The sequence below is a fragment of the Cavia porcellus genome, unplaced genomic scaffold, assembly GCF_034190915.1.
Source record: "Cavia porcellus strain 051 isolate PalLab524CR breed Dunkin Hartley unplaced genomic scaffold, mCavPor4.1 scaffold_27, whole genome shotgun sequence".
In the NCBI taxonomy this organism is placed as follows: Eukaryota; Metazoa; Chordata; class Mammalia; order Rodentia; family Caviidae; genus Cavia; species Cavia porcellus.
This window is the reverse complement of record NW_026947510.1, coordinates 2,679,594-2,699,879: the sequence shown is the minus strand read 5'-3', so window position 1 is coordinate 2,699,879 and position 20,286 is coordinate 2,679,594. Positions and strand designations below refer to the sequence as shown.

Here is a 20,286-nt window from a genome sequence, read left to right as displayed (position 1 = left end):
AAGTTTTGTTGAGATATATTTCATATACCCTAAAGTCTGCCTTTTAAAAATGTACAATCCAGCAGTTTTTATTGAATTCAGAGTTGTGAAACCATTATCAGTCCTTTTTTTTTTTAAGATAAGGTTTCACTGTGTCATCCAGGTCTGCCTTGAACTGACTGTGTAATCTAAGGTGGCCCCAAATTCACTGACCATCCTGCCTCAGCATCCAGAGTGCTAGGATTACAGACGTGCACCCCAATGCCTGCTGGGCCATCACACTCCACTTTTATACCATGTTCACTACCTCCCCACCGAAGAAACTTCGTAGTCATTAACAGTCATTACCACTTACCCAGCTCCCAGCTCCTAGCCAACTACCAGTCAAATTATTTCTGTTTGTATGGATGTGTCTATTCTGGGCATTTCAAATAAATGGAATCATAAAATACATGGCCTTTTGTGTCTGGTTCCTTTTACTTAGCATAACGTTTTGAAAATTCATCCAGGTTGCAGCATATATCAGTAATTCATTTCTTCTTGTGATCAAATAATATCCCATTGTAGATACTACGTTTTAAAAAACGTATCCATTCATCAGTTGATAGGCATTTGGATTGCTTCCATTTTTGGCTATTATGAATAACACTATGAACATTCACGTACAGGTTTTTGTGGGGACCTATGTTTTAGTTCCCTTATGCATACACCTATTTATATATAACTTTACACTCTGAGAAACTGCTCAACTGTTTCTCAATTTAGCCGCACTCTTTGGCAATGCATGAGAGCTGCATTTTTTCCATACCTTCATTAGACCTTGTTATTGTCTTTTTGATTATAGATATGGAGCAGGTGGAAAGTATTATTTCACGATGGTTTTAATTTGTATTTCCCTGACAGCTAATGATGTTACACATCTTTTTATATTTACTGGTTATTTGTGCATCTGTGGAGAAATGTTTATTCAAATCTTTGACACATTTTTTACTGTTTACCTTTTACTGTTAACAATTCTTCATACACTTTGGATTCAAGTCTCTTAAATTATATGATTTGCAAATACAGTCCCAGTCTAAGGACTGTAAAAACAAAATGTGCAAAAAATTTAAAGACTATGACATGGGCCGAGCTCTGTGCTACCATTCTACCCATTTCCTCTCCATACTACAAGTTTTGGTTCTCTCAGGACTTTCCCTGACTCTCTCTTTCCTCCTGCACTAGAGACTCCAGGGTTAGACCATGCCCTACAGGATCTTCTCTCTGCTGGGCAAACCACAAGATAAGAAACTATCTTTAATCTGGGAAAAAAATATAAGACTTTAAGTTTTTAAAACTATTCTTGCAAATGGAATTTTTAACAAAATAGTCTTGTAGGATCTGAGGACTGAAGACAGACATGGAGTCTGTAATTATTATTTTAATATTTAAATAAATATTTGCTTTCTTGTTTGTGAGTTTTTCAAGTCAGAAAGGGTTTAATACTATGTCTGTTCTCTGACATGTACTAAAGAAAATAAAATCTATTACTCACCTTAAATTCTAATTCAAACCAAAAGTTTGAAAATATCTCTTTTAAATGAACACAGCTAAGGTCACATTGCCTGTGTCTTACCTCTCACCTTTTTTTAGGAGTTTTCTCTTGTAGTAGCGTGTCTTCTTTCTGGACAGTCTTCAAGGTACGTTTTGGTTTGTCTTGTTTTAACTCTTTTGTTGTTGTTCTAGATTTCTTGCTTAAAGGTATAGTTGCAGAAATAAAATCATCTATTCATGTTTGAAATAAAAATAAAAGAAATAAATCTATTTTCTTAGCAGTTGAAATTTCCTACAGTATGTTCATGTTCTAGAAGTTAGCAAACTTTTCAATTTTCAATTTAAAAATCATTACTGGTGCTATTTATTCTCATTCATCATTTCAACTTTTTACAAAAGAAAAACCATAAAGCCATAAGAAACAATTCTCCATTTTTATCACAGCCAGAAACAGAAGGAAATGATTTTTAATGAAACAAGTTTTTCTTTTTCCTCATGGCACATCACCTATTTCTAATACATTAATCAAGCTAAGCAAAATAAGAAGCATGACAGGGAAAGAGACAGTGGCTCCTTCTGAAGAGTTTCATTTTTAATAACAGTGCCATTTTGTCTGTCCATTCCTATAGGGACCCTCCTGCAAGGCTATAAAAGTAACTTTATCTCTGGATCTCCTTTTCCAGTTATTATTATTTCTTATAAGTTTTTTCTCTCCTACCAGTTCTTAAAACTTGTTGAGTGTCTCATGACACTCAAAATAAAATGTGCTGTGGCCTTGTGTTTTTTTTGGGGGGGGGCGGGTGATGGTAGGGTTGAGACAGGGTCTGGCTATGTAGCTCAAGTTGGCCTCAAACTCATAGCAATTTTCACAGCACCACTGTGACTTTTAAGCATACATCTGACATAGGTATGTATGCATTCTGGACCCATGTCACCTTAATCACATACTTCAGCATTTACTAATGTTTTCTCTTTTGTACTTTCCTACATAGGAATATAATAACATAACTCTGTGCACCTCACACTCTGCCCAAGAGCCAGAACACAAAGAGACAATTTATAAATACTTCATGACAGGCTGGTAAATGTAACAGAAAGCTAGAGATTGTATTTTGCATTACTTTCTCTCAAGTTGCTAAAATAGTTAAGGCTAAGCCCAAAGCAAAGCATTCTTTTGAACCTAGGAATCACTAAAGCATTTAACTTATGCACTTGATGGATGTGTGATGTCCTGGGCTCCACAACCAGCACCACGGAAAGGAAAAAAAAAAGAAAAGAAAAAGAAAAAGAGAAAAGGAAAAGCTATTTCAAAGTATACCAAAGTAATCTGATGTTCTATTTCTTCCTTTTTCTTTTTTGGTACTGGGAATCAACCTGAAGACCTCGAACTTGCCAGGCAGGTGTTTATGTCACTGAGCTAAATCCCTGGCCCCTTGATGTTCTATTTCTGAAACTTCTGGATCGAGGTTCTTTTAATGGCAAAGACAACCATATAATAAATACTGCATAGCTGAAACCTCATTTTTCTGCAAGCTCTTATTCTTTCAGACCTATCTCACATGTGAGATATGAAACATGTATAAAATATTGAAGCTAGACATGTCATAAATACTAAGAAAAGAAGTTTCCCAATCCTGTAAGCAAAAATCAGAGGTCTACTTACCATCACTATCAGAATCCTCAAACTGTGAGTAATTGACTGGTTTCTTATTTCTGTGACCAACATAGAAATTTCTCATTAATACAAAGATCAGTTTCTTACATTTTTTCCTTAAGGATATTAATAGTCTTTAACAAAGAAAACATGGTTAGAATCTCTTAAAAATATTTAAATCTTAAACGTGATTTGATTTTACAGAAGGGACTTGGCATTAGCTGAGAGTTAAACTATATCTGACACAAAAATTCAGGTAACTCATGAAGGATAATATACACAATTAACAATTACCATTGATACACTGTTTATCTGCTCTTGTGTTCTATAAATTCCTGCTGTACATATGTTGTTCTATGTTGCATTCTATCTTATTAAATTATAAACTTTTAGAACAGTGGTGGTGAACATATGACACACATGCCTCAGAGCTGTTTGTATCACTGACCTCTAAAAGGTTACAGACAGTACAGTCACTGGTCCAGATGCTCAAAGCTATGCTTTAAAATTTCTCCAAACTACCAAATAATGTGCTTTTATACAATATACATTTTAAAAAATAGTGAGTGCCTTTGTTCCTGCCACATGAAATGAATCTTTGTATTAGTTTAGAAGCCATCAGAAAAATTTGACTCTCAAAGTGAAAAAAATTTTCTCCTTTCCTCAAGTACTAAATAAAACATTTTCTGATTTTTGTTTGTTTTTTGCCAAATGCTCAAGTGTGAACCACCTAGTTTATCAGTTGATCATTCTTTCAACTAAAAGTGAAGTTCTGTGAAAAGAATGTTAGCTTAGTCCCCAAGTCAATCTCACATGTCCTCTAAGTTAATCATACTATAGTACTCAGAATGTTTCATGTGTACCTCTTACACCCACGTACATGACGCTAAAAAAAGCACACTTATGTTACTTTCCTGTTCTCTGGAGTTAAAGAATTTAAGAACTGAGTAAAATTCAAAATCTCTTAGCAAAAAAGCACCAGGCATGGTAGTACACACCTACAAGCTCAGCACTCAAGAGGATGAGGCAGGAGAATTCAAGGCCAGCCTGAACTACGCAGCAAGACCCTGTCTCAATAAAACCAAACCAAGAAAAATAGCAAATCAAAATCAGTAGCCTATTAAATAGAGAAGTATCTCAGGACTGAAAGAGACCAAGGCAGGAGAACTGCAAGCTGGAGTCTCAGACAGAAACTTGGAAAGACTCTTAAACTCAAAAAGTTTTTTAAAAGGTTGAGGATGTAGCTCAGTGGCAGAGTGCCCTACATTCAATCCTCAGTACAGAGGAAGAGGGAGGAGGAATGGGAAGTGGGGAGAGAGATAACACTCAAGGATTAAGCTACAATAAATAGTTCTAATTCAAACATTTTAAAGTAAAATTAGGATTTTTTTTGAAACTCAGTATGTGCCAGTGAAGAATGTAATGACTACTAGCAGTTTGGTGCCATTGCCATGATTTGTACTAGGGCACCAGAGGTTTCATCATCATTACAGTGCAGATGACAGAACGGTGAAAAGAGCCAATAATGGGTCAGTATTCTAATAAAACGTTATTGGCTTTGTGGAGTTCCTGAGGTTCCAAGAAACCCTAAGGTCTGCAGACCATACTTTTCACAACTGATGTTCCAAAGGGACTATGTCACTATCACTATCTGGAGATTTTAAAATCGATTTCAAACTTAACATGTTGGAAACAGAAATCTCATCCTTTCACATCTTCTAAATCTGTTTTTGTTCCTGGATGTCCTTTTCTTGGTTAATACAAAAATCCAGTAGCTCAGATCTAAAATATAGTCATTTTTACTTTTATTCCCTTTTCTACAAATCCACTTTTCAGCATAACCTCTAAAATACTCATCAAACTCATTTGTTCCATTCAATGTGCACTAATAACCTACCCCACAGCACAGCCCAGTGATAAAAGTCTCCCAGTGGTTTCCCTCTGCTATTGTAGCCACCCCATCTCCCATTCAGTCTCTACAAACAGCAAGTGACCTTTATAAAAGCAAAACCAGATTTCTCACTGGACCCAGAATAAAACCCAAATCCCTTTCTAAGGCCTTGGAGGCCCTACTTGTTCTAGTATCTGCCCATTTATCCGACTTGATTCCCTGCAATTCTCTCCACTGCTTGCTAATACTACAGCTTCAGCCTGCCTCTCAAACACAGTCAGATGAGGGGCTGGGGCTTTAGCTCAGCGGCATAAGCGCCTGCCTTGCAAGCAGGCAGTCGTGAATTCGATCCCCGGTACTGATAAAAAAACACGGTCAAATGTAGGAAATGGCTCTTGTTCCCCTTACCTGAATTAACTAGCCCCTTTAAGATAAGGCTTTCCTCTCTCCCACCATAACTACGATATACATTTTCAGCCTTCCTACATTTACCTTCTCCTAGAATGTAACCTCCAGCACCCAGTACGGTAGATAAGTAAACATATTCAATAGTCTCACTACCTGATTAGCTCACCCTAGGCTTGCAACGTACTCAACAGTGATTAAGTCCAGGCTTCCAAGAGTACAATTGAAAGCCTAGGATCTGGAATTAGATGACTTAGGCTGTGCGACACAAGTAAATCTTGGAGCTTTACATTGATAAAACAGAAATATCTACCCTTTCTGAATCGGGAGATAAACATATTAAATAAGCGGACAATGCAAAGCGGTGTTCAAACGCTAGCATTGCAAGGTCTTATTAGAAGCTGGGTAAAAGAAACGAAGAGAGCTGACAAAGAGTAGAAGCAAAACACTAGGTTCAATAGAGCCACAGGCCCCGCCAGAGACGCCTTGAAAACCGCCCTCCCACTCCACTTTGCGCCCAGTCTCGTGCGCGAGCTGCCTATAGTGTCCTCCTGCTTTTTCTCCCCTCTTTGAGGGATGCATTCATTCCTTACCTCACAGGTCGTACCATGGTTCTCTTCTCTGATTCTGTGCCTCTCAAAGTCTAGTCTACACCAGCGGTGGTTTCAATTCCCGCCTAAAAACAGACAAGGCGCGCCCGCCCCGGTGTCGCCAGCCCTCCAATCGCTGCCCTCCAGCTTATGGAGGCGCATGCGTTCTGAGAAGAGGGCGCTTAGTCTCGCCCCTAGCAAGACACACTTTTCCGCATCCGGTGGCCCAGAACCCAGTTTGTCCAAAACTCAGTTCACGCCTTGCCACTGCACTTTCGTCAAAGCAGCAGATTTGGCGCCGACTCTGAAATGTATAACAACAGTAAAAATACACCTTACTGAACTTTCCAAATGATTAAACTTAGGTAGGCAGAAACAGATAGGCAATTAGAGCGAGGAGGTTTTTACGTGGTGCTCAAGAAAACTAAAATATGTGAGCGAATCTGCTGCGGAGGATCAGCTGGCTGCAAAATAAGTCAACAAGTCAGCTGGTTTCTCTTGATGCTCCGGTCTGTGACAGGTCTGAGTGTTCCGAGCTCTGCTGAATTAGCAAGGTGAGCCTGTACCCAGGAGCGAAGAATCCCTGCGAACAGAAATCTTCTAATGAAGGCTTGACTGGGTTTATCAGCCCGCAGTCTGCCTTCGCCTCCCTAGCCACTGTCAGCCTCACGCCTCTGGCCCGGTTGGCTGTAGAACTCAGTCCTGTCCTCCTCCTGTCCCTTTTTGTTGTTGTCGTTGTTAGAAACCTCAGATTTCACAGATACTAAAAAACTGCTTATTAATCCTTGTCTTTATATTCCTAACATCCTTCCTGGCGAATAGAATACAACAGTTCAGAATCCTTTACATTTCAAGTGAACTGTTCTAATAAGAGCAAATAATACAGCGTGAGAGGCACGCTTGATTCAGGTAAGTACAGGCTATGAGAACTTGTAATGGGGATCCAGTTGGGAGTCCCAGTAAAAAGTTAGAGCTGGCTTTCTGAGAGGCTGTCTACATTGAGACTGGAAGAACAAGGGAGTTGCTATCCAACAAAATGAAGACCAGTAATAGTGCTGTGGGGAAAGGAAAAGTCATTAAAGCTTAAAAGTGGAAATAGAAATTTGGTATTGACTCGTGTCCAGTATGGTTAAAAATTTAAATTAGTCTATACGTCTATTGATAAGGATGGGTGCAAGTGTACCTACAGAAGATACTGGGGATATCAGCTGAATTCAGGGGTTTGCGTTTTGTCACAAGAGCAATGGCTGACATAGGAAGGCTTTAAAGAGATGAGCAATATGATCAAATAAGTGTATTTCCTTTCAAAAGAAAGATGACTGTAACTTCATTGTCTGGAATGGTGTGAGAAGTGATTTCATGAGAGAAAGCCCAGCAACAGGGAGTTCAGTTCAGAGATTGATGAATAAATCCTTAATTGTTCTTGACTCATTTTTGAAATTTCCATTTTTCCCTGCAGAGGATGTCCTATACTTTCTATTTTCTGTATACCTTTTTCTCACATTGGAGCTCTCCTAACACTTTCTTAACCCCCTCTCCTATGAGATTTTATGAGCCCGCCTCTTATTTCCAGGATGACTACTTGGTCCCTACTGTATTTCTTTGATTTTGTTTTCACCGACTGTTTCATAAGCTCTATACCTATGCACTTACGCATTCTTTCCTAAGAATCCTTTTGCTTTTTTCTCTCTATTCTTTTGCTAGTACTCAGAACCTTTCCTAGGAGTATAAAGTTCCATATGAGCACATTTCTTTCCCTTAGGTGAACTCTGAAGAGAAACTTTGTCTTTTTGAGACAGGGTTTCACTATGCAGTTCAGGCTGGCCTTGAACTCATTTTATAGTGCCAGCTGGCCTTGAACTTGCAGGGATCCTCCTGCCCCAGCTTCCCGAGTACTGGGATTACAGGTGTGAGCCACCACTCCCAGAACTAAACAGAAACTTTTCACTGAAAAGGGGCAACTTTGTTCACATCAGGAAGATAGAAGCAGGAGTAACACTAGGGAAAAAAACCATAGGAGATGACTTAGAGTCACACAAATGAAATCTGAATGATGGCTTGATTTTTTAAAATGATGAAGGAATAATGAGACATCTTGTTTCTTGTGGATTTATAAATTAACCTTTTTTTGTTCTGTAGAAATTCCACCAAAAAGGATGAAGAAAAATCGAGAAAGATTCTGCAACAAAGAAAGAGAATTTGTGTATGCATTCAAAGTAGGAAAAGAATGCTTTGAACTGAGGGTGCCCTTCAAATTTCCTGTGCAAGAGAACCCCAGTCATTTGCATGGACGTTTGATGCTGCTGCACAATTTGCCATGCTTCATAGAAAATGGTGAGGACTGATTTTTTTTAATTGCTACCACTTTATATTTATATGAGCTGTCATTAAAAGTTTTATGTTAGCATAAAATCTAAAAGGCATTGGAAACATAAAATAAATAAAACATAACCACTTCTGAGTAAAAAAGTTTTCCCAGAACATTGTTTCCTTGAATATTTTCCTATAACCTTTATATTTTTTATAAAGCAATTTCATATAAAAGTTAAAATATGTGGTGAAAAATTAGTTGCAATGTCTAACCTCGGAACCAAGTTAGATGGATTCATAAAGATATCTCAAGTATCACTAATTATGGTATTACAGAATTATATTGCTGAATTGGTTACCCTTTTTACTGATCCAGTTTTCAATTTTTGCAGTAATGGAACAAAAGGAGTACTAATCTTTTAACAATCTTTATCTACCTAAATTAGTTTCCATAAAGTGATTTGTATTAAGCCATTCTAAAAGGTCTGTATTCTAACTCAAATACTGGGAAAAAAATTTTAACCAAGAAAATGTTGATCACAGAAGGTTGGAGCTATAAGAGAACACAGGAATTTCCTAGCACTGTCACATTATATTCATAAGGACACCTGACTTGAACAGGTCAGTTATTTGCCAAAGGTGACAATGCACGAAAACATGGTCCTTCACCAGCGCTCAGCACATCAGTTGTGGCTTGTTAGAGATGAGGCATCTGCCCCTATCTATTCCTCCAAGTCAGGAGCCCTAGAGTGGTGCTATGGCAGTCCTTTCAGCAAGGTGTCCCAGGAAGTGATGCACACCCGAGATAGTGAATCACTGGTCTAAAGTCACAAACTGGCAGCCAGACCAGAACCTCCTGTTGGTGACCTGAGTCCTCACTTGGTGCATTCTCCACTGAGAATGGTATCTAAAACTGAAATCACAGATTCTTTAAATCAGTTTCAAATCATCAGTTGCTTTTTCAAATTTAAGACATATTTATGGACTTTAAAGTTTTTCATTGATGAACAGTAACCTTCAGACTCTTAAAATCTATAGGTGTTTCTTTAGGTCGATATATCACAGCTAAGAATTTTGATCTGTACGTAATAACATGAATTAAAGAAAAATAATTGTGAAATTAGCTAAATGTTCTCCTCAGATGATTTTACTTTAATTGATTTAGCTTCATTTGGAATGCCTGAGAGCCAGGTTAAATATCACCTTTTTATGTCTAGATTTTGCTAATGATGTATATTTTGTCGCTCTTTCAGACTTAAAAGAATCTCTGAGCCAATTTATAGAAGAAGAATCCCTCCATGATTATGATGGAGATGCTGAAGCAGCCTTGGAAGCTGTGAAATCAGGTGAAGTAGATTTACATCAACTGGCAAGTACATGGGCTAAAGCCTATGCTGAGGTAAGTAGGTCAGATTGTATGTCTCAGGTATATGGGGATGAGGATTTTTAAATTGCTGAATGTTGAAATGGCTCATAGAATTTTTTTCTCCATATCCCAATAATGCACAGTAGATGTTGCAGCTTTTGTGCTTTATTCCTATATCAACATGAGCCTATAAACTAAATGTGATCAGGTATGATGGCATACATTTCTAATCCCCACACTCTGGGAGGCTGAGACAGATGGATTATAAGTTTGAGCCCACCTCAGAAAACTTAGAAAGACATTGTTTCAAAATAAAATATTTTTTTTGAAGGCTGGGATATACCTTAGTGTGAAGGTCCTGGGTTCAATCCAGTACCACACACATACACACAAAAGACAAAACATGTTTTACAAAACGTGGCTGAAATGTACCTAATCAGCATGAGCTCGCAGATTGAGTAATTAAAACTACAGGACACTGCCAGTTGTGGTGGTGTCCACCGTAAGCCTGTAGAACTCCAGAGACTGATGCAGAAAGATCTTAAGGTTGATATCAGCCTGGACTACAGAGAAGATGCTGTCCTAAAAAAAAAAAGCAAGGTATGGTGGCACATGCCTGTAATTACAGAGTTTGGGAGGCTGAAATAGGAGATTGCCTAGAGTTCTGGCCAGCTTGAACTCAAAAAACAAAAACACAGAGAGAAAGAGAAGGGACTAGGTATATAGCTCAGTGGTAGAGCACTTGCTTAGCACATGTGAGGCTCTAGGTTTGATACCCTCACATAACCCACAAACAATTACAGGGCACCAGTGAGTTTGGAATTTCAGATAACTGAATAATTTTTTTAGGGTAAGTATATCCCACATGTAGGAAGCATATTTTGCTAAAAATTATTTGCTTCTAACTTAAGTGAATGTTTGTATTTCATTGGCAACTATAAACCACCAGTAATAGTTCGTTTTAAGCTTTGATTTACTTTGTCCTCTCACTTAACATCATAGAGTTACATAGTGTCATCATTTTTATTTAAATAACACAACATTTCATAAGCCTAAGATACCATTAATTATAACACACATGTTCTTAGTTATTTCATTAACTAAGAACAAACACCACCACCCATTAAGCTGTGACAGAATGCCAAGATGCCGCTGAGTATAATTTGTAAAAAAAGACTCAAAAATATCATCAGGTCCCTCAAGTAATCCTGTCTTTGGCAATATCAGTTTCAGTTGATTGATGGGAGCAGAATTTAGATTTCAGCAACTTTAAGAATGCGTAAGGAAGTGGAATTAGGAAGAAGGGGTATGTGTAACCCCTTCCAGGACTGGATCTCTTGACGGAATGGTGTGAGTTAGATCAAGGAAACCTCCATTTAGTGCTTGTTTCTCGGGCAGTGGCTTCTGTCTGATCATTGACTTGGCGCGAAGTTTAAAATTAACACTGCAAGTTGTTATAGCTAGATGATTGGCTAGTAGTCACCAGACCTGTGGTGTTACATGTGGCTAGTGAGAGCCCCATCATCTTGCACTAGCTCCTTCCTGCAGTTTCAGCCTGAACCTGCAGTGGGTTTGACCAGGGGCTGGGTCACATGGGAAGGTTATGATTCTTAAAGCAGTGCCAGGTCAAAAGTGGAGGGTAGTTCTTTGAGTGTGCTCTAGGAACATGGGAAAGAGAAATCCTAATTCTAGGGGAACGTAGTACCCTGAAACTTCCCCTGCCTGCTGTGGCATTTGACTAATGAGAAAGAGGTTGCCTCTTTTTTTTTTTTTTGTCTTTTTCCTTTTTATCGCTACCGGGGATTAAACTCACGACTGCCTGCTTGCAAGGCAGGCGCTTATGCCGCTGAGCTAAATCCCCAGCCCCTAAGAGGTTGCCTCTTGATTGGCCATATTCAAGATCACTGTTTCTGTAGTATATTTAAAGTAAGTTCTCACTCTATGTAAGATCTCATGCTGAAAGTTTTTATTACTTTCATCAGTTAAAAAAAAAAGGAAGACTTTATTTAGATAGCTTTTTTCCCTAGATACCTATTTGTAAACATCAGTAGTGGAAAAATCTGTCAAAATCTGCATTTTATTTTCCCTTTGCCATTCATGTAATCATTGACAAGGCACTTTGCAGCCTGTCTGTCCTCACAGTGTGCCTGTCTGCAGAGTTGAGGTGACTGTTCTTGATGTGGGCACTTACACCTTCCTGACTGTATCTATGTGTATTCAGCAGAGCCCTTCAGCATGGTTCTACTTTTCTAGTTTAGCATTACTTATCCGTCCCTTTATCACTGCATTGTTGCTATTATTTTATATGCTAAAAGTTTATATTTTAAAAAGAAAATGTATATGAAAAGGTCAAAATAAGAACATTGCACATGTTGAATGTAAATATGAATGAATTGGATTTTCAAGGTCAATGTGTTATTAGATAAGCAGATAGGTCCTTAGTATTCTAAATACATAAGCTTATTAAACCTTTTCAGAGTCTTTTTAATAAATAGAAGTTTTACTGATTATATAATTAAAACATACAAAAAATAATTAAAACATGTATATTATTGTTATCATATAATGCATTGGAAAGTCCAGCCTATCAATCATCACTGTCCTGAAATAGCCACCGTTAATATTTTGTTGATAATCCCTTTGTGTGGGAAAGAATCATATACATTTACTTATTTTTTAATTTGCACATTTCCTGTCCATTTTACCACACTAATATCTATCTCTCACCTCAACTTAGTTTACATTTCTCTGTATTTTTTTCTGTCTCCAATCTTATATAATGTATACAGTGGTAATTAGGTTTGCAAACTTAATTTGTTTTACAATTTTTGGGAAGATGGCTGCATTTGTGTTTATGTGGGGAAGAATGGCCAGAGTTTGCAGATGGAAGTAAAATTTGCCAAATTTGATTTGTGAACCAAATTGTTTATAAACAGAAACATTCGTGAACCAAGGCATTGCTATATACACAAAGTATAAGTACTGCAGAGGGTTTTTCTGTCCTTATAAGGCACTCAAAAATGGGATCATACTATTCATACGTCTCTAGTGGTTTTGTATCATAAAGATACTGTGTCCTGATGTAAGAATGTCTGTATCATCTTATAGACCACATTAGAATATGCAAGGCCGGAAGAGCCTAGCTGGGATGAAGACTTTGCAGATGTGTACCATGACCTAATCCATTCTCCTGCCTCAGAGACTCTTCTAAATCTGGAACATAATTACTTCGTTAGTATCTCAGAACTTATTGGTGAAAGAGATGTGGAGCTGAAAAAACTAAGAGAGAGGTATTTCATATTTTTGCATTATCATAATGGAGAGTTACATTGTCAAGTATAATGACCTAGAGATTGACTTTTCAGTTTTTATAAAATTAGGGGACAAAATAGAATAAATTATTCAATATTAGCAACTAATTTTCTTGTGTGCCTAAGTATATAATTTTAACTGTGAAAGTCCTCATAGCATTATGGAACTTTTCTTTTTAACCTGAATAATTTATGCTATCTTATGTATCTAGTAAGAACTAGATAATCTCTGCTGGAAGGTTGCTGTGTTCCTGGCGTGATGCAAGGTGGCCCTGTGTCCTTTGGTCTTCACCCCAACCCTTATAGAGTATTAATAGTAGTATTAGTTTTCTCATATTACAGAGGTGGAAACTTTGTCTTGCTGTACAGCTTTTTTACAGAGTGTTTACATTGTATTAGGCATTATAAGTAACCTACAGATGATTTAAAAGAATAAAGATGTACATTGGTTGTATGTAAATACTGCACCATTTTATATAAGAAACTTTAATGTTCTGGTATCGTTCTGGAACCCAGCCCCCAAAGATCCAAGGGACAGCTATATGCTGATAATTTCCCCTCGTGGCTCCCTGTGCACCCATTACTAGTACTTTCACTCAGCTGATGCATTACCCTAAATTGCAGTGTACTGTGATACCTGCTTGCTGTAACTCCCTGAAAATCCTGTGTCTGGCCATTGATACTCTGAATTTTTTTTTTAAGTAAAAGATTCCTATTCCACATGACTCTTCACCTTTTCAGAAACTGAACTGACTTACTAATTATTTAACTTTATTAGTACTTGATAGTTTTTCTGCTCAGCAGGAATTTTTTTTTTTTTTTTTTTATGGTTCGATATATTCTTTGGCCAAATTTCTGGAAAGGGCTTTGACTTTTATTTTTCTTTCTAAATGTGTAAATAATCTTGCAGTGCATGCATTTTAAAAAGTTTTGTCAAATTGTTAGTTTAGATACACAATAAGCTATCTTTCTTGGTAATGCAATATTTATCACACAGGCATGACTTAAAGTAAAGCAGTGTGATTTAAAGTAAATTCAGATTCACTAGAGTCTGTGGAGGCTCATCAAAAATGTTGGTGCGTAAGTCACCCAGTTCATGAACAGAAGTGACACATTTTCTTTTCATTTTATTACCCTTTTATGTCTTTAAAAGATATTTTCTTAGCACAACTTCAGTACAGTTATAGCGATCTTTTCTCTTTAAATGCCTTTAAGATACTATGTAGAGTGCAGAATTGTAAGTCCTGAAATACTGGTCCAATCTATATTTAGTATTTTATCTGAAAAGTATAAGATTTCCCTTGACCTTAATCATAGAAAATATATTGTATCACTATTGGGGACCACTATGGTGAGTCCCCACTGTCCTGTAAGGTGTTAGAGCAAGAGACAAAATGGCATTGTAATGGGGATCTGGGATCCCCCTTGTGGCCTTTTGTTCTCCATGAACAAAAGGCAGCCAGACATAGGTATTTAACGATCAGGTTCGCATTGAGGGAAATAGGAGATTGCAGCTGAATGTGCTAAAAAATGGGGAGGAGAGGCTAGGGAGGCAAGGCTTGTAAAAGAGGGAGCAAAGCATTCTTGCAAAAGGGCAGAACAGCCAGATTCAGGTTGTAGTTAATGAGTAACCTGCTTTGTGGCAATTTTGGGAAAGAATTTTGTCAGGAGTCGCACAGGCCTCAGCACTAGAAGTGTTGTCTCATATCTGAGCCCCACAGTCTCACAGCCCACCTCCCTGGGCTCTCCTGTGGCCACAGGTGAAGAGCAGTGCTAGCCCAACACCACCTGCCTGCTATCATGAAGACACATACACAGCCTCGGCCAGAATCACTGCCTCTATATGGCCTGCCTTGCTTGTAGTAAGCGCAGTCATACTTTGAGCCTGGGAGTCCTCCATATATCAGTAACTACAGTTTTAACTACTTGCATTTTGGACATATTTAGGATAAAATAAAAGAGTGAAATAAATGTGCACAAAATTTTATTTGTTGAGTTTTTTTCCCCCTCACAAGAAAATTTTTTTAGCAAACCAGACCTGAACTGTTCTTTAAAAAAGTGGCAGTGATATTTTTTATCCACTAGAGGGAACACATGGAATGTGAAGTAGTAATAGAATTTATATCTAAGTTCACATTTATAAATACTTAAGTTATTGGTTTCTAAATAAAAGTCTTATTTACAAGCATAATCTTTACCTGATCTGTAGTAGTTATTAAAATTTTAATAAGGTCACTTGCATTAGAACTAAGTCGTAATTCAATGATACTGAATATTTAGTACCAGAAGATACAGATATGTCCGTGCACAAGACCCTAGGTACAATCCCTAGAGGGAAATAAGGAAAGAAGGATTGAAGGATGAAAAGATAGGAGGGAGGGAAGGAGGAAGGAAAGATGGATGGGCTTCTGAATTACATGAACAACTTTCACTCATCACATATATAATAAGTATAGTATCCTAATCATGGTAACTAAATATTCATCAATTTTTAAGAGCAATTTACTTAAATCAAGAATAATAGTAAAACTTGGCTTATATCTGTATTTTATTCTTTCTTGGTATATTTGAAATATATTTTAGACAAACTTTTTGCATGCATTTGTATTAGGGTAGCTTTTTTTTTTTTTTTTTTTTTTGTTACCAGGGATTGAACTCATGGCTGCATGCTTTCAAGGCAGGCGTTTATGCCACTTTGCTAAATCCCCAGCCCCTATGCATTTGTACCAAATCTTCTAATATCTAACTAATTCTTAATTTGGGTTTTTAAATGACCTTGTTTATTAAACTATACATACAGCTAGACACAGTGATGCATGCCTATAATCCCAACAACTTGAGAGGCAGAGACAGGAAGATTGCTAGTTAAAGGCCAGCCTGGGAAAATTAGGAAGGCCCTGTCAAAATAAATAAAATGAGCAGAGAGTGTAGCACAGAGAAAGCAACAAACTACAGCTCAATAAATGTTACAAATACACTCTCATCATCATAATCAAGAAACAGGGTCTCTTTGGTCCTGCAGAAATCTTCTACCCTTGTCACTGCCACTGTTCTCCCAGAAAAAAGTGTTATCTATTCTTCTGACATCACCTGTTGGTTTTCCTGAAAGGAAATCCATTCTTTTTTTATATTTGAACAAATGAAGAAGGTAAGTCTGCACTATGTATTCTCTAATGATAATTTTGTGACTAAGCAGTGTGGCTCTTAAAACCTAATTGTCAGCTTCTGCATGTAATTTAGTAGCTATCAGAAGTTGAATTCCCTTCAATTCTTACACAAATATAGGACAAATTTAGACAAATAGAAAATCTTTGTAAAGTGGACTTGCAGAAAAATTGTTAGAAAATTTGCAGATGAGAAAGTGTCTGGACTACTGAGGTAACTTAAAGGTGACTTGGTTAAACCCATTAAATTACTATTGCAGTTAGCCGCATGAATGATGTGGCTATTAGATGACATTACTGTGATTTCCACATTCCCATTTCCAAGGGTTCAGGTGTTCTCCATTATTAAAAATAGCATTCTTGGATATCTAGTTATAAAATAGACATTTTATTTTCACTTCGTTTAGTGAATCTGATTATTCACTGAATCAAATTGCTCAGTGCATCAGAAGTGCATCAGAAGTCTGATGAATAGGTCTGACGAATGAATGTGTATGTTTTAGACAAGGTGTTGAAATGGAAAAGGTGATGCAGGAATTGGGAAAATCACTCACGGACCAAGATGTAAATTCACTGGCTGCTCAGCATTTTGAATCGCAGCAAGTAAGTGAAATACGGTGATTTTTATGTAGTTACATTTTCTTTTACTTATTAATTTTTGAAAGAAAAAGTAAGCAGTTGGCCCACTGTATCTTTCAGGACTTAGAGAATAAATGGTCAAATGAATTAAAACAATCCACAGCCATCCAAAAACAAGAATATCAAGAATGGGTGATAAAACTTCATCAAGACTTAAAAAATCCAAACAACAGCTCCCTGAGGTATTGAGCATTATTCTTCTGATTCATTTAAAATTCCACTCTTAGTAACAGTTTATGTTTACTAGAAACTCAAGGCTTGCTGTATATATGTTTAAGGTACAACTGGATATTCAAGGTAATTTTATGTTCCTTTTAGCAACTTTTGTATTGTGCACTATATGTATATGGTTTTAGGGTGGAGAGGGTAATGACTGGTTGGTTTAAAATAATGATTTTTTTCCCCCTAGAACTTTAGCTGTAGAAATCTTCTAAGGTGCACACTATCTTTTGTTTTCTTAGTTTCTGCTCACTGTAATTGGTTGAATGCCAGCCACTCTGTAAGCAGAAAAATTGTAGAACTAATATTTTTTAAAAAGTCTGATCTGTAAATAAAATAATAATGTACAAATTGAGATGTGTAGTAGAAGCATGGATACACATAATATGGAGGATTTTCATAATTCCTATCTTGTGTGGTACATTGTATTTCATATATTGCCTTAGAACTTGATAGGGCTATAATATTTCCTGGCTGTTTCCTCATGTTTGAGAATTTCTGCTTTCAAATGCAAAGTATAGTTAACAAAAATGCACTAAGAACCCTATAATAACTATTTTTACAATATGCTATTACGTGCCATATGCTTTTTAAAATGCATCTTATTTATATAATGTTCGTTTCTCCTGCTTGTTTTGCCTTGAAGGCAAGAATTATTTCTAGGTTCTTCAACAGTTGTATATCCATCTGCTTGCCAAGGATGTAGCTCTTGACACTGGCACATTAAGATGTGCTAAGTAAATACTTACGGGATGAAGGAACAGGTTTTTGTTAAGTTCTCTATCAGACACCTTAATCACCTTTTATGTACCTATTATAAACTTATTTGTTTAACATTTTCCTCAAACCCTTGGTTGCAGTTTTGTAGAAACTATTCTAGATCCTTTACTCCCCAACCAGCCTTTTTAAAATGACAAAATAGCAGAATAAAATAGAAGTAGACTCAAATAGAAAAAAACAGTACCTTATGCATAGAACTATATATTGAGTCAAAATCTAAAGTTCATACAGTATATTTAGACAAAAAAAGTTGAAAACCACTGCTGTAGGAAAGTTGAGCTTCTTCCTACAAGAGCCTCTTGCTACAAAAGTTAGCCTCAGCTGCTTTAGTTTTAGAAATCCAGTGATAGGGTCAATCCCATTGTGGAAGTACTGGCCTCTATCTGTTGCTGTTTTTAAAAACTCAGTATTCCTATGGAAAAGTGTTTTTACTTTGACTTTCCTAGTTTTCCTTCCTTTTTGATAGATGTTTACTTTGATGAGTGGAAACCTGTTTTCCACGAAACTTTTTACAGGCTAAGTGAGATACATGGCGGGATAAATTACACAAAATAAAACTCATCTGACTTAGGTGTTCACTTTGATGAATTTTGACAAAATTAGTCATAAAATCATCATCATAATCAAGACTCAGAATTTTGCTTTACACTTTCTAGACCATCTCTTTACCCCTTCCTAGTCCCTGTCTCTGCCTGATTTCTGTCCTCATAACTTTGATGTTTCCAGAGGGTCGTATAAGTGGAATCAAACTGTATGTTATGGTTAATAGCTTGCATCTTTTGTTTGGCATAGTACATTTGGGACTCATTCATACTGTTCTAAGTATCAGTGTTTTGCTTTTGTTTGCTTTTGTTTTTATTATCCAGTAATATTGTTACTCATTTATTTATCCATTTATTTGGTGATGAACTTTTCAGGTATTTCTGGATTTGAGCAATTACAAATAAAGCTATTATATGCAGATCTTTGTAGAAACATATGTTTTGTTGCTCTTATATTAATACCAGGCCATATGGTAGGTGTAAGTTTTAATTTTATAAAAAGCTGCCACGCAGTTTTCCAGAGTGGTTGTACAGTTTTTGTGTTCCCACCACCGGAGCATGAGTTGTGGCTGTACCACACCTTTGTAACCACTTAGTGTCACTATTAACCCAGTAGGTTGTACTAATTGCTCATTTTCATTTTCCTTAGCATTTCCTTAATGGCTAATAATGTTAAACATTTTTTCATGTGCTAATTTTCTGTGTCTCTCCTTTGTGTTTCTTATTATTGAGTTGTGTGCATTTGTTATGCATTATGGATACAAGTCTAATCAAACATATCTTTTTAAACTATTTTCATCTGGCTCTGGCTTTTATTTTCATTCTCAATACTATATTTTAGAGAGCAAAGTTTTTTGTTTTAATTAGTTGCAACTTAACAATTTTTAAATTAAGACTTTTTTTCAAGGTTGTTTTTGGTTCACAAAATTAAGAAAGAACAAAGATTTACCCCTGGCCCACATATATGTAGCAGAGTGGTACATTGTTTACAACTGAGAACCTACATTGTAAGTCAGGTTTGGTGGCTCACACTTGTAGTTCTGACAGGAAGATCATCTCCATTTCTGGGCCATTCTGGGCTGCATAGTGAGTATCTTGAACCTACATAGTGAAACTTGTCTCAAAAAACAGTGGGGTGGTGGGGAGAACCTACATTAACACATTATGCTCAACCAAGATCATTTGGGGTCATTCTTGTAGTTGTATATTCTGTGTGTTTGGATAAATGTATAATGACAGGTATCTACCGTAGCAGTGTCATATAGCAGTTTCAGTACCCTAAAAACCCTCTGTAGTATACCAGTTTTTCAATTTTTAAATCAGTTGTATCTTATCTAAGACATCTTTGCTTAATTCATGATCACAAAGATTTCTATGTTTTCTTTTAGAAATCTCTTTGATAGTCTTAGGTTTTACATGTATATGATGGTATATTATTTCATATATATGATATATATCCATATGTTGGTCTCTAGTTTTTGTTACAAAATCTTCATTTGGTTTTGGTATCAGGGTGATATGATTAGCAATCATCAATCTGATACCATGGGGGTTTTTTGTTTTAGTATTTCTATTTGTCTGCCATCTCTACTAGATCTTTTAACATACTAATCATAGTTATTTGAAAGTCTCTTCCTTTTAGACTCAATATCTAAGTCATCTCTACATTTGTTTCTGTTAATTGCTTTATCTCTTAACGATGTTGGTTGTTGTTTTTTCCTTTCCAGGCTGCCTTTCCCATCTCTTCTTTCTCCTGCTTTTTTCCTTTCTTCGGAAGGCTAGATATTATAAATATTAGGAGAGACTAAAGTAAATAGTAATTATATACAGAAATGAACAGGCCATAAATGTGAAGGTGGTGCAAATCCTATCAGTAGTTGAGCAGAATTTGGCTTTTTTTTTT

At 36.6% G+C, this 20,286-nt stretch overlaps 2 protein-coding genes across 3 annotated transcripts in view; one reads left to right on the top strand and one right to left on the bottom strand.

The window, feature by feature from the left end:
* Rad51ap1 (RAD51 associated protein 1) overlaps nt 1–6,231 on the bottom strand; it is a 29,049-nt gene extending 22,818 nt beyond the window's left edge. Inside the window, exons 1-3 of the mRNA XM_013145171.3 lie at nt 6,056–6,231; nt 3,176–3,225; nt 1,602–1,743 (exon numbers count right to left, since the gene is read on the bottom strand). Coding sequence (XP_013000625.1) covers nt 1,602–1,743; nt 3,176–3,225; nt 6,056–6,072 — 209 coding nt within the window. The 5' untranslated portion in view covers nt 6,073–6,231. The remainder of the gene's footprint in view (nt 1–1,601; nt 1,744–3,175; nt 3,226–6,055) is intronic.
* Nucleotides 6,232–6,483: 252 nt separating this feature from the next.
* Ferry3 (FERRY endosomal RAB5 effector complex subunit 3) overlaps nt 6,484–20,286 on the top strand; it is a 34,685-nt gene continuing 20,882 nt past the window's right edge. Inside the window, exons 1-7 of one of the 2 annotated variants that reach the window (XM_013145170.3) lie at nt 6,540–6,606; nt 6,875–6,961; nt 8,192–8,386; nt 9,616–9,761; nt 12,837–13,018; nt 16,707–16,806; nt 16,903–17,024. In XM_013145170.3, the coding sequence (XP_013000624.1) occupies nt 8,209–8,386; nt 9,616–9,761; nt 12,837–13,018; nt 16,707–16,806; nt 16,903–17,024 (728 nt within the window). In that variant the 5' untranslated portion in view covers nt 6,540–6,606; nt 6,875–6,961; nt 8,192–8,208. Of the gene's footprint in view, nt 6,607–6,874; nt 6,962–8,191; nt 8,387–9,615; nt 9,762–12,836; nt 13,019–16,706; nt 16,807–16,902; nt 17,025–20,286 lie in introns of both variants that reach the window. The other variant, XM_003463268.5, reaches the window with a different exon arrangement.